Source organism: Musa acuminata, chromosome BXJ2-4 (genome assembly GCF_036884655.1).
Source record: "Musa acuminata AAA Group cultivar baxijiao chromosome BXJ2-4, Cavendish_Baxijiao_AAA, whole genome shotgun sequence".
NCBI classification, from domain to species: domain Eukaryota; kingdom Viridiplantae; phylum Streptophyta; class Magnoliopsida; order Zingiberales; family Musaceae; genus Musa; species Musa acuminata.
In genome coordinates, this window is record NC_088341.1 from 36654079 (window position 1) to 36676106 (window position 22028).

At 38.6% G+C, this 22028-nt stretch overlaps 4 protein-coding genes across 5 annotated transcripts; all 4 read left to right on the plus strand.

Annotated features, from left to right (window-relative positions):
* The first annotated feature begins 311 nt into the window (after positions 1-311).
* Positions 312-3945, plus strand: LOC103979488 (uncharacterized). 2 transcript variants are annotated; one of them, XR_010486263.1, is made up of 4 exons: positions 312-582; positions 1747-2202; positions 2287-3032; positions 3597-3945. XR_010486263.1 is itself a non-coding variant. In XM_009395657.3 (3 exons), the coding sequence occupies exons 1-3, from the start codon at positions 472-474 to the stop codon at positions 2932-2934; spliced, it is 1215 nt and encodes a 404-aa protein (XP_009393932.2). In that variant the 5' UTR covers positions 312-471; the 3' UTR covers positions 2935-3945. The 2 variants fall into 2 exon arrangements, 1 of the variants encoding a protein (XP_009393932.2); XM_009395657.3 differs by having other exon boundaries at positions 2287-3945.
* A 1025-nt stretch (positions 3946-4970) lies between these two features.
* Positions 4971-9392, plus strand: LOC135608776 (uncharacterized). The gene is made up of 10 exons (XM_065101816.1): positions 4971-5010; positions 5260-5552; positions 5916-6004; positions 6112-6325; positions 6421-7597; positions 7679-7727; positions 8386-8468; positions 8554-8649; positions 8757-8859; positions 8993-9392. The coding sequence occupies exons 1-5, from the start codon at positions 4971-4973 to the stop codon at positions 6529-6531; spliced, it is 747 nt and encodes a 248-aa protein (XP_064957888.1). The 3' UTR covers positions 6532-7597; positions 7679-7727; positions 8386-8468; positions 8554-8649; positions 8757-8859; positions 8993-9392.
* LOC135608777 (probable L-ascorbate peroxidase 4, peroxisomal) lies at positions 7495-9190 on the plus strand. Its single transcript, XM_065101817.1, has 5 exons — positions 7495-7597; positions 8386-8468; positions 8554-8649; positions 8770-8859; positions 8993-9190. The coding sequence occupies exons 1-5, from the start codon at positions 7495-7497 to the stop codon at positions 9188-9190; spliced, it is 570 nt and encodes a 189-aa protein (XP_064957889.1).
* Positions 9393-14739: 5347 nt separating the features above from the next.
* LOC135609174 (MYB31 transcription factor31-like) lies at positions 14740-15863 on the plus strand. Its single transcript, XM_065102268.1, has 2 exons — positions 14740-15205; positions 15273-15863. The coding sequence occupies exons 1-2, from the start codon at positions 14943-14945 to the stop codon at positions 15688-15690; spliced, it is 681 nt and encodes a 226-aa protein (XP_064958340.1). The 5' UTR covers positions 14740-14942; the 3' UTR covers positions 15691-15863.
* Positions 15864-22028: the final 6165 nt, after the last annotated feature.

Here is a 22028-nt window from a genome sequence, read left to right on the forward strand (position 1 = left end):
ATCGCGTGCGATTCGCGTCAGGCACGAGCAACTTATGCCACAACGTTATTTACGACTTCGCTTACGAGAACTGTGTATGAAGTGGCACCCATCCGGACGTGCCCTACTTTCCGGGACCCATCGACCTTTGGACTCCTGATTTAGACACGTCGACTTCGGAAGCTCATTCTGTATCATATCGTGTAGAGAAATACTTACCCGTTTTTACGTTACTCGAATGTCTACCCGCGTAAGGATATGATTGTTTATGTGGGGTCCTTCTCCGGAGTCGCCACCACCCTGTTATTTAGGAAGGGGACTGCGAGCGAAGAGCCGGCTCGATTTCCGTTTGAGAAGCATGTAGAAGGCGGAAACTGCTGCGCTCCCTTTTCGCTCTCCCCTCACTCTCTCCGTTTCATCGAGGGTTCCAAATCCAGTGTTCCTCGTTCCATCATCACCTGTTCTTCTCGGGCTCTTGGATTTGGTCCGGAGATGGAGCCGATCGCTTCCGTTCTGGATACGATCAAGGGTTTCGTTCAATCCGGTGAGCAATTCGTCAAGGGCGCATTCCAGAGGTGCTTCGATCCCCACCGCAAGAACCCAGTACGGACGACCCTTTTTCTTCTTTTCTCTTTGAATCAAACCCTAATCGTTGTCTTCCTTGGCATATCTGACACCAAGATCTTTGCTTTCAAACGATCCGCTTCCATATCCAAAATTTCATTTGGTGTGCAGTGGTTTTGTGGGGGCATACATGCGAGTTCATCTTCTTTATCTCTTCTAGGTTTACTTAGCCACACCGGTTTACCTGGGAAATATACAATATCAAGTTTGCAGTGTATAAAGTAAAAGTTGCTGAGTCGAGAAGGTATTCCGAACATTTTCTGGCAAGTTGGGAGAGTGTTGGAGCCATTTTGGAGTTATGATGTTTGAGTTAAAATGTCTCCTTGTGTCTCTTATGGCTTGAATCAATCTCAATTGCCCAAATGTAAATGTGTCATTGCAGTTTGTTGGCAGATTGATTTTTCCTTTAGAAATGAAATTAGCGACAAAGTAAGATATGATTACATAGACTTGCAATTAAGTTCATGTTGTCACACTGTTGAGTTCAACTTATTGGCTCATTCTAAGACAGTCATCGATAACTGCAAAATGTACCTTAAACTCACAACAGCCAAGTAGCCAACCTAAGTCTCTGGTTAACCTAAATGAGGTGATGAGACTAATTGATCTCTTAGTTGTTTGAATTCCACCACTCGAAGTCCTTGACTTGATTGGACCACAATATTGTTTTATAATGGTAACATCCCTCAATTCTTTTATATTGTGAGACATCACGGTTATGGCACAGCAACACAGGCAAACTAGGAGGGATATTTTGTTTTTCATTTTTTAGTAATCAAGAGATAATGGTTAAATATGAAAAATTTTAAGAGGGCTTACAAAAACTTATGTGGTGGAGCTTATGTTTTTATTTTTATTTCAAACTTATAGCTGAATTTTTTGGGCAGAGTGTAATAAGGAATGATGTGTTCTACAATATCGTGATAATTTAAAAGGTTACACCTAACTTTATCTTTTATTTTGTCTTTTTATGGAATCATTAACTCGAGTGTAACTTCTTTAGCATTCAATGCAATATTTTTGCTCTCTGATGTTTACATAGATGTTATTTGAATTTTGAAGCATTGCTTCTTTATCTGGGTTCTTACATGTCACATGCATTTTTGTGGTACTTTTACTCTCTCTTACTCTTATTACTTTCAGATAGAGATTTTAAAGCGTTTGCAACGGGAAACATTTTCTGATTTGATGAAGATAAGAGATAGACAAGATAAAGTTGAACGCATAATTTCTTCATTCATGTCTGGCAAAGGAAGCCCTTTCCATGAAGCTAGCACACAGTTGAAGGGGATAATCAACGTTGATGGTGCTTTGCTTTTTCAAGATGATCAGCAAGCATATCATGCTCTGGATAGTTCCAGAATAAATACTGGCATTGATGCAAGGTTTACTTTTAAGATTAATCTTAGACAGAAAGATGCTTTGTTTGCAGAGTTTGCATCTCATCAGAACACGTATCATGGCAATGGAGTTACTGGCAGCCCTCTTGTACTGTCAAAAGTGATGTATCTGGCGAGTATCAGTGACTCGCTGTCTGTGATTTCAATACCATATGGAGCTACTTGTAATGATTTCCTATATGATTCAGATCATACACAGGTAAAGTTTTTCTAGTAATGAGATTTATCTGTATGCCTCTCGAAACAATATTGTTGCAAATTGATCCATTTATAGTTTTGACAGGGTGAGTGCCTTACTGTTAGGCCACCTTTGTTCAATTTGTATCATGCCTGTGCGGTCGGCTTATCTGTTAAAACATCAAATTTTGCTGCTGCTTTTGCTGAACTGTTCTCTGGTTGGAGAACAGAGATGGGTCCTACTCGTCACAGTAATAAATTGAGCACGTTTGGGCAAATATCCTTTCAAAATTTTGGAGAAACAAGACTCACACTGTCTGGTGTGTGGCACATGCCAAGATCATTCTCTCTTCCAATTAGGCTTTGCCGTTGCGGATCCTGTTCTAAACCAGATGAAATGGAGCTAGCATTTCCTGTCACTGGAAGGCGGTCAACAGGAAGTTCTGGTGGATCCATCTATATGTCAATAGATATTGATGAAAGTTCAAAATTTGGGGTCTGGTTTGAGGTACAGAAATTAAACCCAACTATAACAAAGTGGGCTTTCTCCTTGTCTGACATGCCAGAAAGTGAGATTGGATGGGGCATTACAGTGGAAGGAAGCTCGAAAGGACAATCTAATTCAGTTATGTTGGAGAGTTATCTAAATTTTAGTGTGGGCAAAAAAGCCAGTTTGCAGCCAGGTCTGGCCTTTATCATTGACGAGAGAAGTCGAGCACCTGCACTGGTGTTTCGGTCTACGTGGTCTTTTTGAATTTTTTTTTTTGTTAATGAAAGCATATCATTAGTCATGAAAGGTTGGAAATTACGGTGATTCTGAGGTTTAGTAGGCACTTAATCCTCCTGAACCAGGTTAGACTATTTATTTGTTTTTCTACAGTCTTGTTTCTCTCATAACTATTTTGTTATATACTGTGATAAAAGAAAATATCAGTGCAGATGTCATTCTTTTGTCATACAAAAATGTTCCAATATTGGATGCCCAGGATTTTTGTTATTTTAGCTCAATTCTTGTGCTAATTGCAGAATGCGTCACTGTTTCGTTTGATCAATTGTGCTCTTCTGTGAAAATGTCAGAAATTTTATGCTTTTCTGTTGACCTTCTGTATGACTGATTTTTTAGCTTACCGAGTGTCACTGCTTTGGTAAGGCATCTTTGGTCTTTTTGAGACTGTGCAATGTCAATTTAGGCAATAAATGAGCTTACTTTTATTTATTCTGCCAAGCTACCACTTGGATACTTTTTCTTTTCCTTTTATTTTAGCTTAATTTAAAAGTGGCATCTTTACATGGATCTGAGAGATGGTTATAATTCCTTTTCTAATCTTTTTGCGTAGTTCTTTTCAATTAATAACTTTTAAATTTATGATTACGTGGACTTACGATATTCTTGTTGTTGTATTTGCACATCTGCAGTCCATCACAACACTGATACATGAGTAGAAGTGCAAGTTCAGGCATCAGGAATTCTGATAGTTTTTCTCAAAGAATTTTGAGTTCATGGACTGCTAGAGACTTTAAAGGATATGAGATGAACTTTGTCGGGGGGATTAAAATTACTATGCTGACTATGTTAAATATGGTCAGTACTGTCCCACATGGTCTGCAAGACTATTACCAACTTCCATTGGAAAAGTAAATTTTGGCTAATTATTTTAATCTAGCAATTTATATTTTCATTGGCAACTCTGCTCAGATGATGTATTGGTCAAACCTGTGAATTCATTTATATTGCAAGTTCAATCTCGAGTTATATTTTTGTTAACTATAGGGACATAGTTTGTCTTACATAATTTCTGTAATTAAGATATAATCCTCTTACAGTTATTTAGCAACTCAATGCAAATCATCGTTGGAGTCAAAAACTTGATATCGATCTACAAGAAAATTAAATTTGTTTTCTTTTTTCTTCTTATCCTTCACGAGATTATTATTACGAGTGATGTGATGGATTAGGAATTAAGAAAAATTAAAAATATCTGTAATCTTAATGATTGATTGTTTTGTTTAGTTCTTATCTTTTTATTGGCGAAAATAAATGAATTAGGATAATAATTAAGAGAGTCTCTAATCAAGATAATTTTTTTTAAAATAATTTTATTATAATTAATTTTTTTATTGATTGATAATTATTATTAAAATTTAATTAAGTCTATAATATATCTTACGACAATTAAATGTATCACATGTATTGTAAGTTAATTGACTTTTTAAGGGATAAACTAATTGTCTTTGGCTCATAATTATATAAAGTTTTCTTTTATATTTGCCAGAAAGTTTCTTGATGTGATCTCCAACTCAGAAAAGGTCGTCATTTCTTCTTCTAACTTCGACACAGCCGCCCATTTGGTAGATGGAGATTGGTTCGGGAATCTCTGTTTTGGTCGATCAAATTACCAAAAGTTAGCCCATTAAATTGTTACTCGTCGCAAAATTGTAATCCTAATTGTTTGTAGATTCATATATTAATTGTGATTCATGTAAATCATCATAATCCTGTCATATTCTGAAGTCGGACATTGGAAGATCATTGCAAGGCGAAAGGAATCGCTGTGAGGGAGATAAGAGAGGGAGGCGGAATGCCGTTCCTGACGTGTTGCCCGACAAGCATTCGTACCGCAGCCCTCCAAAACCCCTCGAATCCTCCGTCTCATCGTCCTTGCGATCGAGCTCTCGATCAGGCCTGATCTTATCCGCTTGATATTAATGTGCGTGCGAGAGAGCCAAATGAAATCAGCTTCCGGAGAAGGATTCATCTTTAACATCGGATTCGAGCTTTATAGTGTGCTGATGAGGGATCGATGGGTTCATCTCGATGGTCGCTTCAGAGGTTTGGGGGTGGGCTGTCGGTGTTCTGATGCTGGAGGAAAGATTTGTTGGAGATCCTTCTCGGGAACCATAAAACCTTTGGAAAATAAGCTATCTTTGGGAGCTTTAATTGCTCTCGCGTTTTCTGAAGCACAAGCTCTCGAGTGTGACATCCTCTTCTCCCAAACGTGTCGGCATCTTGAGCTGCAAACCTCTGCTGATGTTTCTCTGAATCCTTCTTCTTCAGTCGGCGTGAAAATGGCATCCTGAGAACAGCTCGGGGAGCTCCCGAACGTGGCCCAACTGGCGGGCCTCAACGCCGTGCAGCTGATCGGGCTCATCGTCCAGGCGGCTAACACTGCCCGCTTGCACAGGAAGAACTGCCGGCATTTCGCGCGGCACCTGAAGCTGATCAGCGAGCCGCCGGAGCAGCTCAAGGTCTCGAGCGGCTTGAGGATGCGCCACGGCGGTCCTACGTTCTGGCTGGACAGCTGCCAGAACCGGAGTTACCTCTACCTTCTTGCAATGGCTCAGAATGAGATTGATCGGTACCTCAAGATTATGGTGAGGGTTCTGGCTTTCCATCCTCTCTATTTGTCAATTCCATGTCACATATTGATTTGTTAGTCCCTACTTTTAGTATATTACAAGGTGATGCTTTGGTTTTTGGATACTTTGATGATGACATTGTGGGTGCAGTCTCTGTCGACAGATGCTGCATGCTCAGCCTAATATAATGGGGGTTTGAAGAAGCTTGGATTGTTGTCTATTAATCGATTTAAATTTCTTAATAAGTTCTCTAAATGAGTCATAATGACTAAGCAAATAGCCTCAGCTTTGATGAGATAGATTCAGTATCTCTTGAGGTTTTGACGTGCTTTACTGTTGCTAACAGCATTGTGTTCCAATCATCTGTTATATGATCAGTTTTTAGGCGGCGAAGAGAAACTTATCCGACTTTTTCCCCTTCTTCAAGGATGTTCTTTCGGCATTCTAGTGCCAAATCAAGATTTACTGTAAGTATAATCGACATGATCAACTCAAATTTTTTTCTCAAATTATTACACTAAATATTTCATATACATTCTCATATGCATGTTCTGATTTAGTAGAACCATCTCAGGGACGGAGCAGCTCCTGGCCTCAAACCATGGCATGCTTCTGGGTCCAACTGCGAGCAGTGGATTCGTATCTTGAAGAGTCATTCTTGCACATATGAGCAATCTCAGGGACCAGTGGACCATCAGGGTTTGGGTCTGCGAGCAAAGAACATACGGAGAGTAACACCTGCATCCAATCCATGTCGTAGAGAAGTTGAATACAATGTTAAAATCCAGGTATTCTCTTTTGCCTACTTGAGATTACTTGTGCATTTGGTACCTTTGAAATGATCTGAGCAGGATTCCACTGATCCTTGAGTATGTCCGAGCAGATGTTCCCATTGCTGTTGTTGTTTGGATGGAAAACCTTCGTTTTGAATGCTACTGCATATGCCATAATCTCAGTGAACAGAGGACTTCATATGAGTTTCGAGTGTTGCTGATACCCTGGGAGGCTTGAATGGAGAGTCTGGAGCGAAATGAATGGTGACAAGGAAGACTCCACCACAATAAACTCAGTGATCATACTGCACTTAGCTTTCTGATAGTTAATAAATTGAAGTTATTTTGATTCAAATTTGGAAAATTTGTACAGCAGTTTGTTTCAGTTGAGTTGCCCTGGGAAAAACTTGCATTTCCAACTTTGTTACCTTTATAAATTATGGGAACTAGTTGGGCTTCTAATTAGGAGTAAATTAGGCCCAGCACCATGAAGGCTACCATGACTACAGAAGTCGGAAATTTTAACTGCAGATTGCAGAAGCAATCTTGAATTGTGACCCGAAAACCCCAATTAAACTAGAGCACCAGACTATGATGGAAATTATGACTGCTGAAGTCAGAAATTTCGAGTGGAATAAGTTGTGACTTGAAAATTTAAGGAACCAACTTACCTGGTGGAGAGGAATACAGGAACTATAGTTTCATGTTTAGGTATTGACAATTATAGTTAGTGGCAATTGGAAATTATAGTTTCAATATATATTGGCACATAGTCGAATAATTGCTCATATATGTTTAATATTCTTTTTGTCTGTTATTGTTTTATGAAGGGATTTAGATGCTGCAAGCATCGAAAAAACAAATGAGAAATATTATTTTTTCATAGTACCAAATTAAAAAGGGACAATAATTATAAGGTTGCTCCTTTGAACTGTGGTGCTACACTTATTGAAGTTCCACGGTACCACTGCAAGCCTTGGTGTCATGGTAAGGTTGCTCCTTTGAATGTGGTGAGCAAATTTTGATCATGAAAATAACTTCGATGCTTGTAGGGTGTAAAACTGGATATATTGATGCTTCCTATACCATGCATTAGCAAGAGTCTTATATGCATCGGGCTGCCTCATTTTTCTTTGGACAATGTATTTTTTATGTGTTTGATTTTATTTTGTTATCAGATAGCTATGAACCAAAATTTACTAAAATTTCATGATATCCAGCTCGCTGGAGTTGTGGCTATTGAAATGACTGGGAGGGCCAACCATCGACTTTGTTCCAGGAAGACAGGTATTTGCTAACATGTTTCTTTGTAACTAGCTGGTTATCTGATGATTGCATATTGGATAACACTTTCATTTGTTGTACCAGGATTCATCAGTTTGCCCAAGAGAAGGACGACTTCCTGATGCTAAGCAAGGTTTAGCAAGATACCTGTTTACTCATTTCATCGTCCCAATAAATCTAGCACTTTGCATGCGGTGAATACTGAATATTTTCCTTAATTTATTATGCTTGTCATTTTGGAAACAACAAAAGTATCTCACTTTACGTATATGACTTTATTTGAACTATGTTTTACATTATCTTTCAAAGTATTTCTCACTGATTAAGTGCAATATTACATATTCAAACTATGGTTTGCAGAATTTTCTAAGCTTTTCCTTTGAATTATTTGCCATGATATTTCGATATTTCGATATTTCGATATTTCAAATTCCATGGGGGTAATACATTTGTTCAGTAGATTCAGCCTGCAAATTTTATTATATTCTGTATGGCTGAGTGTTCTGTTGTTGCATTTATTTGAAGTACATTTTTTTTGTGGGTTGCAAAGCATTCCTTTTGTCATATTTGCTTGAAAATGTCAATACTTAGAGACCCAGTGAGCATTCGTGGTCATTTTTCATGGAGACTAAGTTGGTTATTATGGTGACTATGCTTGATTTTGTTCTTTGAGATGTTTCATGTGATTGATATGGACTACATCCTGTTTTAACATCCTTTCAAAATTCTAAAGTTGATGATGAGGGGCATACTGATCATATACACATGCATGTATCTGTTGTTTATTGCAGGTGCGCCCCATCTGAGAGCCATCTTTTACAGGATGGGTTTGTCAGATAAGGATATTGTAGCACTTTCTGGCAGTCACACACTGGTAGTGGTGTTTCCATTATATCGGTAGGACACTGCATGATGAAGTCCCAATTTCCTCACAACTCAATTGTTTTTTCTCTTGAAAGGAAGGGCTCATCCTGAAAGGTCAGGATTTGAAGGTGCCTGGACAAGCGAACCCCTCAAATTTGATAACTCTTATTTTGTGGAAGCAACACAAACTCGTATGAATGATCTTAGTGCCAAAAATGTTTTGTCAATCATTTTCACCATCTTTTAGTTAGAACACTGAATATGTTAGAGAACCATACTTCAATCTGTGAATAAACAGTGAGTTGCTCAAGGAAGAAACCGAGGGACTTCTCAAGCTTCCAGCCGATGAGGCTCTCTTGGGTGATCCTGAGTTCAGACACTATGTCGAGATGTATGCTAAGGTAATTCTTGATATGTCCTGTACGATAAGGTTACATTATGATTCGACACTCGAAATACCAGCATGATATCTTCTTTTCCTCATTTGAATATTTCGTTCAGATTTTGAGCCGATAAGAAATTTCCTTTTGCCAGGACGAGGATCTCTTTTTCAAAGACTATGCAGAATCACATAAGAAACTATCAGAATTGGGATTTACCCCACGAGACACCGATTCTGCCACCAAAACCATTGCGAACAGTGCTGTATTGGCACAAAGTGCATTTGGAGTTGCTGTTGCCGCTGCTGTTGTGATCTTGAGTTACCGCTATGAAGTTACCAGGAGAAAATGAATTATTAGCTCAAGCTCACATATATAATACATCCAAATATACAGAAATTATTGAAGTGATGGATTCACTGTATGCCACAATTTGAGATCTCTTTTATGGTCATGTGAAATTGTAATCGGCTTTAAAGTTTTGGATGCCATTTCAGACAAACAGAACTTTCAGATTTTGAACTTGTGATGAGCTTAAAGGTGTCAATATTCTTTTTGAAAAGAGATGCTGAATTGAATCATAATTAGACTCGCGGTCTGCATCGTATGTATACATGTTAACTTGATCTTAAACCTAACTCAGGTACAAATTTTTTCGTCTGAGTTCATCGGAAATCCGATTAAAAGGATACCAAAACATTATATTACATGCGTCGAAACCGACTAATTATTTAGGTACCCAAATCAAATCATTATATATATACATGTATTTTTTTCCACTTGAATTCATTCCAATTCCAATTAAGGATACTCGAACCCGATTTAAATGGATCATATGGATCCAAGCACTGTAAAGAACAAGATCTACTGCCATCGTTGCATTCCCCATGCTCTTGAATTAAACTGAACTGCCGGGCAGAGGAGTTGACAACAAAGTATGTGTTTCATTTCTTCTCGTCTCTCTCAAAGTCTGAGAGCAGAGAACAAGAGACGAATTGGAATCTGGAATGGAGGAGATTCGACAACACAGCATGAATTTTGATCGCCGGTTCATGTTCTTCATAGTAGTTGACTAGGTTTTTGATAGAAGCCGAGTTCCCCCATTTGACTTCCACCGGTCTTCCGCTCGACTCTTTAAAGCTCTTACTTGTACAACGACTCCGCGACAGCATTCACAACCTTGACGAACAACTTCTGTCGGCACTCGTTTGGTCCATCCAAGCATTGAATCTATTAGGTTGGATTGTTGGGTTTAGGACCGTGTCAAAACAAATCGAGACCAATAAGCGAAGTCAACGGATGCTCGGGTCCCGAAAGTGCAATGAACCTTCGTTGACTCCGTGTTTGGTTTGACCCACCACTAACTCCATCCTTTTCCCACCTACCTTCACTCCTTAATTTCGTTGAGTGGCCAGCTGGGTTGGATTTGACTGCTACCTATCGACAACAACAATTAACAGATCTACTACTGTACTTTTTGCTGAAAAATTAGATCTATCTATCTATCAGAGCACGTTTAGTTCGTGCGCCTAAAGATCAAGAGGAAGAAGAAGAAGAAGAAGAAGAGCGACGACCGTGGGATAGACAGAAGAACAGCAAAGGTTGGTCTACTCACCTTGAAGAAGAAGAAGAAGAAGAATGATGATGATGTGAGTTGACTATTGATCTTTGAAACATGAGAGAAATGGTTATGCCGGTCAGTCATCATCAAGTTAAAGGAAATGCGTATGTTGCGCATTCGTTTTCTATCGATCTGAAGTCAACTATGGGCCAGAATTCCAAACGGGGAAAGGTCAATTTTCCTTGAAGTAGGAATCTTTTTTTGGAGGATTCAATACTGCTGTTGATTCTTAAGACGATTGGAATCTTACAATTTGAAGTCGGGAAGATTCAAAGAAGAAATTTGACGTCTAATGTTCATTGCAAAGGTGCCAATAAGTCAACGCGAAGATGGCACAAAAAAGACCCAAAAAGGATTGAGAAAAAGAGTGGGAAGAACAACGATGCAGGCTGCTCTTGATCCTGTCCATTGTTTCCATGATCATATTGCTGCAAGTTGTTGAGATCACAATTCGTTGACTTTTGTAGATCTTCACAAGGCAGCATGAAGTTGACGTATCGACTTCGCTTGAGTCAACACATGGAATCAACAACCAAAAATTGGAACCCTAAAATAGATCCAGCAAGGATGTCATCATATCTTTCATAGTCATCTCAAGTATTTGGTGAACCTATCACATCATCACTTTTGCACATCCACAAACTGGACAAGAACAATAAATAATATGTCTCTACATGTAATCTGCGAATGTTTCATACCTCAGAAGTCCTTTAACCTTAAACTCAATCAACCAGTAAAGTGATGAAGAACATTCGGAATCTGAACAACAACAACAACAACAACAACAACAACAGAGACTTGATTTCCCAATTAGTAACTCAAAACTTGCTATCAGCATAGTTTTGGTTCAATCACTCACCTCTCCTTATTTGCAGCAACCTTGCATTTCACTGATGACATGGATGCTTCGATTCTGGAAAGTGAGGTTACAGGTGAGAAAAATTGATCTTTTACTTCTCTTTAATTTCAGAAGATGTGTGTGTGCTGATTGTCTCATCAAATCGAGTTAATGGTATTAATTTGTATTATTCCAGATTGGATAGGATTAATGGGTCAGAAACTAGTAAGTGATAAAAAGAATAGAAGATAAGAATAATTATTGAAGAAGCATTATTGAAGAAGCTTTAGCTTGAATACATTAATATGTCCCTCTCCTATTTATATAGATTAGGAGGAAAGAATTTCCCTCAATAGAATAGAGGATTTTCCTCGAACAAACCAGTGAGATTTCCTCATATAGTTGGGGAAATTTTATCTTCTATCATGCCTCCGTAAGATGGTGCTCCTGTCAAGGATATCAATCTTGGATCGATGCAAAGAATGGTTTACGAGTGAGAGACTTCGTGAGTAGAGCAAGAGCAGATCGTTGCTGCTGCTGCTGCGATTGCTGTTGCTGTGAGGGCACGGGCGTTCCTTTCGTTCCCCTTAAGTCCGTCGACTATTGGTAGATCAACGAAGACTATCGCGGTGAGGAAGATGATGATTGGTCGCGGAACCTCTTAGGAATTTGTCTGCAGCGACGTTGGTCGCTAACCAAAGGCAAGGGCGAAGCTTTGCTTTTCTCAGCGACGTTGGTCACTGGCCGAAGACAAGAGCGAAGCTTCGTTTTTCTCACTGCTCTGATACCATGATGAAATGAATAGAGGATAAGAATAATTATTGAAGAAGCATTATTGAAGAAGCTTTAGCTTGAATACATTAACATGTCCCTCTCCTATTTATATAGATTAGGAGGAAGAATTTTCCTCAACAGAATAGAGGATTTTCCTCGAATAGACTAGAGAGATTTCATCGTATAGTTGGGGAAATCTTATCTTCTATCACTAAGTTCTTTCTAACGAGCACATTTATGCTTGACTGATAAGTTTGAATGGCTGTATTAGTCTTGAGTAACAATCAACTATGATGATGTTTAGTCCTATCAAATGGAACATGGTTGATCAAAAACAGACAGAATCCAGTGTAGGGTATGGAGATCCAAGTGTAGGTATGGTCTTCAAAGACTTGTTTGTGCATGTGACACTTTTGTTCTGCATTATTGTTGGCCCTACCTAACTCCGAATGATTGTGACAAGAACTAGTTGTGGAGAAATTACACAAGTCCTTGTCATATACTTGGAAAGTTGGAAGATCAGAGGAGCTCCACTTGGATGCTATTTTGACTCTTGTAGTGGCATATGGGGAGTGGAGTAGGGAAGGAAGGAAGGAGGGCCAGAGACAAAGAGAAGCATCAAGAGAAGTGGTGGTGTGGGGAAACACCATAGAAATATTATTGACAAGAAGGCCAAAAGGCCATACCTACCTTGTCTGCTTGCAGTATAACCTGCACCACAAGAATGTGGGGAAAAGACTTGGCAGATAAACCAAAGTCCACATGAGAAGCACTACCCACACCATTCCCAACTCTACTTTCCCCTACAACTTGTCTTGTGCTCCTTAAACTTCTCTTTCTCTCTCTTACAAGAAAAAGAAAGAATGCAAACACTGTGTAGCAATTGATAGGGAAGACTGAATTGAGTCAGATTGCATGCTTCCCTATCTGTGAGTGGGCAGTGGATGGGGTTTTTTCTTATTTAAATTGGATTTGGATATTCTTTAATAGGATTTGAAATTAGGTTAGAGAGAAAAATAGATACTTAGGTTAAGGATTCAGACAAGAATTACACTTGTAAGGCTTAAGAGTGTGCTTTACATATGTGTATATGAAAGCTGATTCTTAATATCAAACCAATTAGAGAGACCTTCTTATTGAAGAGGTGCTGTGCTGTCTCTTAGAACACACTCCACAAAGGAATTGGAAGTCATCCAAATGAGATGATTGCAGGAGGTCTGTGGAAGACTCTCAAATTTAGTCCCTTGTGAATTGGTGTATGGCTAAGCCATATCTTTGGATAAGAAGAGACTACTCAATTGTCCAAATCATAAATAGAGCAATCATGACAAGATGAGATCAAAATGTTTTTACTGTAAACTATAATCAAACTTTAATGTTTGGACCAACTTTTTTTTTTTTTTTTTGGTCTAATTAAACAAGTGATGCCATCCAATATGTCTGATTGAATCAAACTTATGGTTTTGTTAACTGCTAATTGCACAGATTCAGTGAGTTGGATTGCAATGATTCTAATAAATGGTTACATTAAACAAGATTTGACCAGACATAAACTGATGCATGATTAGCTTTGAGTACTTCTCTTAGACTTCCTTTTGCTGGCCATTTCCATTCCAAAAATTGGGATCAAGCTTAGGTCAAAGTAGATCTACCTAACCATCCCAAACTTTGCACAGAAAAAGTGCAATTGATACTTTAAAATATAAAAAAAGGCTTAGTAGTAGGTGAATATATATATATAGAGAGAGAGAGAGAGAGTAAAGTGAAAGCTCAACATATGGTAGGCCTATGGTGGAGTGGAATCATGAGGGTTCGATGGAAAGCAAGGAAATGGTTTGGGATATTTTGATCCACCACTCTTTGTTCACCCTCTCAAGACAAATTATTTCTTATTCAGCTAAGTTTGTATGGATAGATAGAATGGTGTTTTCTTTCATATATTATCTTGAATGAATCCTAATTATTCGACACATGAGAAGGCGAATATCAAATATATTTCACAAAATGAATATTGATCTATACAGAACTCAATAATAATAATAAGAAAAAAAGATTCACATAGTAAACTCTAAATAATTAAAATTATATAATTATTATTATCCTTGTCGATGTGTCGGTACACAACACATAAATCATATTAGTCCTAAATGGATATCAAACAATCTAAACTTGAATGAGACCAAATGTTTACAGAATTGAATAAGATGCATCTGCATGCCGACCTCTGTTGATGCTCATGGAATAATTCTCCGTTTGTAAGACGTCTATATGAACTAATTTGGGTGCAAAGTCCACATAGGGGACCCCTCGACTACTTTGTCTTTCTCATGGAATTGATATGGTGGACTCGTTGGCTACATGAAGGATAAGGGTTGACCATGGTTAGCTTCCGTAAAAGAGAGGGAGCTGCTGTAGATGTAGCCTACTGCATCTGCAACTTGGTTTAAGCCCATGAGATCAATATGAGCACTAAGTACACCAAAGTCATGGATGTTTTTAATGTAGTTTGTCTTTTCCTTTGTTCAATCTCTGTATTCCCATTGTGTCTTATTAGCACTGTCTGTTCTTTAGAGAGAGAGAGAGAGAGAGAGAGAGAGAGAGAGTGTTATTAGTACTGTGTGTTGGTAGCTTACTGAAGACCTACCTGAAGTGGATGGTATGATGACGTGAGAAGTAGGCGCAAGAATCCTCTCTCTCTCCGCGCTTCTTTTTTCCTTCAACGTGTGTTGAAGAGACCTCACAAACATCCAACTGGTTTGGTTCCTGCCGTAGTCAAACGGCTATAAATTTCCATCCCCGGTGTAAGAGAGGGGGACTGCACTGCAACAAGGAGAGAGAGAGAGAGAGAGAGAAGAAGCGAGGGGGAGGAACATGGGGAGATCGCCATGCTGCGAGAAAGCTCACACCAACAAGGGTGCATGGACCAAGGAGGAGGACGAGCGCCTCATCGCTCACATCCGAGCCCACGGAGAGGGCTGCTGGCGTTCCCTCCCCAAGGCCGCCGGTCTGCTCCGGTGCGGCAAGAGCTGCCGCCTTCGGTGGATCAACTACCTCCGCCCCGACCTCAAGCGCGGCAACTTCACCGAGGAAGAGGACGAGCTCATCATCAAGCTCCACAGTCTCTTAGGCAACAAGTACGTGTTCGATCAGCTACCACAAGAACTCATCTCGATGCAGAGCTGACTCTGTTCCTCGTTGCAGATGGTCGCTGATCGCTGCAAGACTCCCCGGGAGAACGGACAACGAGATTAAGAACCACTGGAACACACACATCAGGCGGAAGCTACTGAGTCGAGGAGTGGATCCTGCGACCCACCGGCCGGTCAACGACCGCCCGCCATCTAACATTACAATCTCCTTCGAGAGGAGAGAGGGGAAGGCGGTCGGCGGCAGCGAGGAGTCATCGGTATGGCAGCAGCAAACCCAGCGTCCAGACCTCAACCTGGAGCTGTGCATAAGCCTTCCCTTCCAACAAGACCCCCATGAGCTCACCAAGAGGGAGAAGAGCCTCTGTTTCAGCTGCAGCTTGGGGTTGCAGAACAGCAAGGAGTGCAAGTGCCGAGACTTCTCCGGCCTCAGCAATGGAATGTTGAGCTACAGAGGCCTGAAGATGAAGTAAATGCAGACAAAAGACAATCTGGGATAAGAGATGAGGGAGAGGAATAAGAGGATCTTAGCTTCTAATTCAACAGCCTCTCCCATTTCCTAGTCCTATTTGGAATTTGGTGTTTTGTTTCTTTTGTACAATTATGAGCAGATATAATACCAGATGATCACCTACCATGAACTTTATACTGATCTTGTGAATGCTTCTTGTTTCTTACACACAGGGAATTTTTGTTCTATTGATGCATGAAGGTATCTAGTTATATTATCTCAAGTAGTTTAGGCTTAATTTGTCCAGTATCAGTCAATGTATGTGGATAAGAGACAAGAAGCCAGAAGGAGAGGAAGGCAGGTAGCCACTCCTAATAAAGAATGGAGAGAGAGAGAGAGAGAGAGAGAGAGAGAGAGAGAGGGGGGATTCAATCCAACTGAGACACTGTAACTTCATCCATGACGCTTTTGATAGCCAACATCCATCAAAAGCAAAGAAAAAGTAATAGCTAAGCTTTTCTTATCTGACCTGAGGTATCATGAAAAGATGATGTCTATCTCTTGCATTAGAATGGACCCAACCCATGAAGAGAACATGACCCTACATAAACAACCTACTTGACCAGTTCCTACCCAACTCTTAATTATTAGATCTTGACTAGAGAGAAGAAAAAGGTGTTGTAGTTTAAGGTGGAGCATTATTTTATTGTCTGTATTCATCATGCAACTGTGAGCAGTTGGGAGAGAATGTTGACCTAAAAACAATTTCAATCCCAAATGAAATGAATACCTAACAAATACAGTATTGGATCATTGAACATGTTTTCAAGCACTTTGCTAGTAACATTCAAGCCCAACTTTAAGTGTGTCTCCTACTTGTTTCATCATTTTGGTTGATAGCAACCTTTACCCAATCATCAAGTATATTACATCATTTGGAAAGATTAATGCCACTCTCAGTGTGCCATCTTACAACTCTTCATAGTTTAAGCTTATGTGAAAGGGAATGGAGAATGCAGTGTCTTTGTTTATGGGTTGTGCACATGGAAGATTCAGAGGTGGAGCTTGAGACACAACAGAGGCCTAAAAGCTTTCAACTAAGATCCAAAAGAAGTGTTATTTTCCATCACCTACCCTTGCACTTTTTCAACAGGTTGGGTAGGCTAAAGAAGCTTCCATGTTCCATTTTATCTTTCTTTGTTCTTAGCAAAAGGATGGGATAGTTAAACCCAACAACTACTGAAAATTCCATGTTCTATTTTCCCATCATAAATCTGTGGGGATGAGATTGTCTTTACCTCCCATTACACTTATAAGCTATATTCTACTGCAGCCCATAGGTTTTGTTATTAGCAGCACAAACTATTGTACAGAGGAGGGTGACATTAGACCATCAACAATTCTAACTCCCACCAATGACACAAGGAGGACAACTAGCAGTCCCATGATACTGTGACACAGGTTTTAATAGTTATCAACAAGGCAAGAATACTCTTCAAAGGATGCTTTTGGAACTTAATTATAATTTTCATTGGCATGGTCACTTTGTCAGTATTATAATGTGGCACTAAGCAGCTGGCCAAATAATACTGATGCTCAGTTGTAAACTCTGCTTGTTCTGTCACAATTGCTTTGGTATAATTATTCACTCATTTTTAATTAATTGAACTTGTTTCATCTATATCAGTTTGGTTTCCAACTCTGCTATTGTCTTCTGCCTATGCTCATACAGACTCCTCTGTAGTGGCAAAAACATTTTTTGAAAGCAAAAGCTGGACTCCATAACTTCTCTTCTGCAGACTGTTCTTGTTAATTTGCAGCACCTACCTTAGGGTACAAGCAACAGAGTTTTATATGCTTTTCCAATGTGAATCTCATCCTCTTAATGTTCTGCTACTAATGAGAGTTGCAACCAAGGCCAGGAAGGTAAAGTTGGTTCTTGTCATTTCAATGTGGGTCAAGTCTTGGACAAAGGTTGTCATATCTGCTTTCCTAACACCATTGGTGGTTGGCAAGCATCTTTTTAGGTCCCTTGACATCAAGTCAGCTGCATGTGCATTGCATTGTTTCTCTGTTTCCTTCAACAAAAAGATGATCCAAGAAAGTGATCTTTTTGGCAACTACATGTTTAATGTGTGAGTTGTTCACCAAACAATAAATGGAGAATGGGTATCATGTGAGGGGTTCAAGAGTTCAATCCTCTCATTGTGGCATTTGGTGGTTTCCATTGCATAATGAGGAAGTGCAAAGTGATGAGTTGCTGTATGATAAAGGATATTGGGCTTTAATGTTAAAATACTCACATAAAAACAGTTACTGATGTTTTCATATCATCCATATCATTACAAGTTCTACTAACTAATCAAAATATATTAGTGAATTGCATAATTAAGGTAGTGGTCATATATATTTGAATAGTCAATAGAACATCTAACACAAAATAAAAAATCAGGAACATGAAGCAAGGATACCTCACCAAATCCTTCAGTGGAAAGTATGTAAAGCTCATCAGGTCTTTTTGACATTTCTGTTCTAAAATTCAGGAGGTACTCTTCAAAGTCAAACCTATCAAATGCACTGCTGTAGACCTGGAGTGTTTGGCTGTGGAAAGGTAGGCCTTGGAAGTGCTATCTTATGAATTGATAGCTGACCCACCCATGTTCCAAAACCACATGGTCTCTGGCTTCATTGATGGAAGACATTTTGATGGATTTTTCCTGTTGGAAACAAAGTGGGCAATTAATAAGCACATTGAATTTTTGGTATGCTGATTTGCCCAAATTCAAAGTAAATGCAGAAAATTGTGTGTTGCTTCTTTCACTATCAACCATGTAATATCTTCAAAGTGGGTAGGACTGGGGCTTTACTCCATCAGCCAAACAATGCATTGAGAGATGGACTTGCCTCATAAATCACATGAAACGATGCATCGAAGCTAACCACAGATTGCAGAGAGCCCTCTAAAAGCTTTCAACTATGTGATGAAGGTTGTGTGGGTTATTTGGCCTCAACATGCTATTGATGCTTAACAAAATCAAACAGCATATGCTGAACTTTGGAGTTAATATATGAAAAATGACATCTGGAACAAATTTAAAATGGTCTTCCAGTTTTAAAATCATGATATGTTGGTTTAGACAAATGCCAAGCAGGTTTTCTTTTTTTCTTTTTTTTCTGAAGCACACATTAGTCACAACCATTCAATCACTTTAAAGAATAGTTTCAGCCAAATCTGGGTTAAAGAAACATCCAAGAACAACAATCATTATTCTCAATCTTTATGCAACCTGATCACTATATGCAACTAAAGAGAATCTAAAACAAGAACAACAGTAGCATCTTTTCCTTCCAAAAAAAAAAAAGTAATTATATTTATTCAAAATTCTGTTATAACAAATACCTTGTTGATCAAATCACAAAAGTGAGAACATGCCATCAAGTCATTGTTCTTTCCAACAAAGATTACTAATAATAATTCTAGAATAGTTGGCCAACCAATTGACACATCTATTTCAAAAATACTCATATATATATATATATATATATATATATATATATATATATATATATATATATATATATATATATATATATTCCAAAAGTTGATGCATGAGTATATCCCATTGTTGCCGGCTTGAGAAACATATCCCTGAGAACAGGATCTACATGGGCATGGGCATTTATATTTCATGTCTCAAATGTTGATTGACAATGAGAATTTTAAACTTAAAGCCGTGGAGTTCATGGTAGATAATGGAGAAATAAATTGTTCTCCTGGATTTTTTTATTGTCTTAATTTTGATGGTATCAGAATAAGATGCTATTATGTTAACATCTTATTGGAGGGAATCACCAAACTTATAATCAAACCAGATGTCAGGATGATTATTAACATAATTATTAAGAGGATAATAGAGATTCTTTTTATTTGCTACACAGGTTTACAGATTTTACTGATGTGCACACATATATAAGTATGTATACATATATACATAATATATATATGTGTGCACATCAGTAAAATCTGTAAACCTGTATAGCAAATCAAAAAAATCTCTATTATCCTCTTAATAATTATGTTAGTAATCATCCCGACATCTGGATCGATGATAAGTTTCGTGATTCCCTTCAATAAGATGTTAACATAGTAACATCTTGTTCTGATATCATCGAAACTAAGTTCGACAATCGAACAATCCAAAAGAATAACCTGTTACTAACATTTCTCCATTATCTATATTGAACTCCAAGGCCTTTAAGTTTAATATTTCCATCGTCAATCAGCATCTGAGACATGGAACAGAAATGCCCATGCCCATGTAAATCCTGTTCTCAGTGATTGGTATCAGAAGATGCTTCTCAAGCCGGCAACAATTGGATAAACTCATGCATCAACTTTTGGTTTGTTCAGAAAAAAGGACAAACCCCAAGACCTAACATCAACTTGATGTTCCAAATATCTTTGGAGATAAGGCAGATTGCAATACCATCCTTCCAATCCACCACAAAATACAGAAACATTCAAAGTGATGCACAAATCATCTTTCCATCTAATATCAATAACTAAAGTTGATTGCAGAAAGTTCTCTGCCCACAACTGCTCATTCATCCACAAATAGGCCTGTTTCACATTTGCCCACCACCATGGATTGACAACCACCAACCATCCTAACATGGAGGCCGACATCGTTTTAAGCATTGCAAAATCACCATGTGAGTGCAATAAAGTTAACCAAACGTTTGGCCATGACTGCAAGCAACAGTTCATATCACCAAAACTCAAAATCATGTAGACAAGGAAAAGTTCATCAACGTGGAATCTAGTTCTAAATATGTTCACATAGAGCAAAAAGTATGGGCAATCAGAAAGTGAGGTTCCCACCAATAAGTGCAAAAGGTGCATCTCGAAATAAGGAAAACCGGGATACCCATGAGAATGAGCGAAGATAAGCTCTGAAATAGTAGGAATAGTATATGTAGTCCAACTTGAGAGGTCCAGGAGATTCTCTGCCTCCGGAAATGATGCCCATAGTGGATGATCGACTAGATCTTCAGCCATCAATAAAGAAAGGAGGAAGTTTGTGGAAATTATCAGAACATCAAAATTAGGTGTCTTCAGAGGGAGCTTCCTTAGCAGCTTCAACTGCAGCTTTCTCTGCCTGTATTTCAGCAACAATGGAGCCAATCTCAGCTTCATCAAGATGACGAAGATCATGCTCTTTGGTTATGACAGAAATTTCTATGTTCTTTCCTCCACTCTCAACAACCTATATAGGAATTGCAATTGTTCTCATAATACATCTTTTTTTTTGTCCTTTTAGGTGTTTCAGTGAGAAATCCCATGTCAACAACTATTCGAACAACAAGAGAATAAGACAGTTCATGCTTCTAAAAGTGTCGCACGCAACCGATAAAGAGATGGGAAGACAAGTTGTCCAGGAGGTGGACACAAACATCAAGAATCGAGATGCAATTGATGTTCATGACATTGGGAAGTTTAGAGTGCTGATAACCTCCTTTAATGACTTACCTCTTTAAATGGTGGGTTCAACTTGACACCATTTGAACCTTGATCATAAGGTTAACTACAAAGGTCTTATCACTAAAATAAGTGTGTCAGTGGTAAGATTCCTTTTTCTTGGAATAAAAGAGAATGACAAAACTTCAGACTTCTCAATTTTTAAAATGAATATCTTAATGATACAAGTAACTTGTAAAACTATATACAGGAGAAAAAGAACAGTGTGCTTGACACACTTGACAGAAAATTGGGAGGAGAACTAGCAGGTCGACGATGGCTTGCAAATTATGCTTAAATTTAGTAGATGTTGTTAACAGAATGGCGATGCCACACACATAAAGGAAGAGACTCAAGAGTGTTGCAATAAATTCATCTGGAAAGTCCAATGGAGAAAAGGAGATTTGTTAGCTAGTTATTTAGAATTAATCAGTGAAATGAGAGAAGTTAAGAAATCTGTCAAAGATGTGGGATAATGTAGGATATAAAAATGCATCAGTAAGGAAGAGTTTCTCCCTTGAAGTGAAGCACACGTACAAGCAGGTGTAGACACTCTCTGTGTCTACACCCAATTAACAACAGTACTGTGACAATCCATCCAACAGTCTGTGTCCCAATTTATCAGTATATCTCTATAGTGAAGTCTCTCTTTAGGAATTCTTGTCGTGACTTCTTGAAGTACTGCCCATCCCCATGCCACATGGGCAACACCAAAAATTTACGATAGAATATGATCCTTTATTGGGGTTTCTGTAACTAGAGAAGAAAATACCTCCAAATAACAAGAGGAAAGAAAGTTTTCCTATGTCGCATGTGATGACCACCAAAATATGCAAATAATG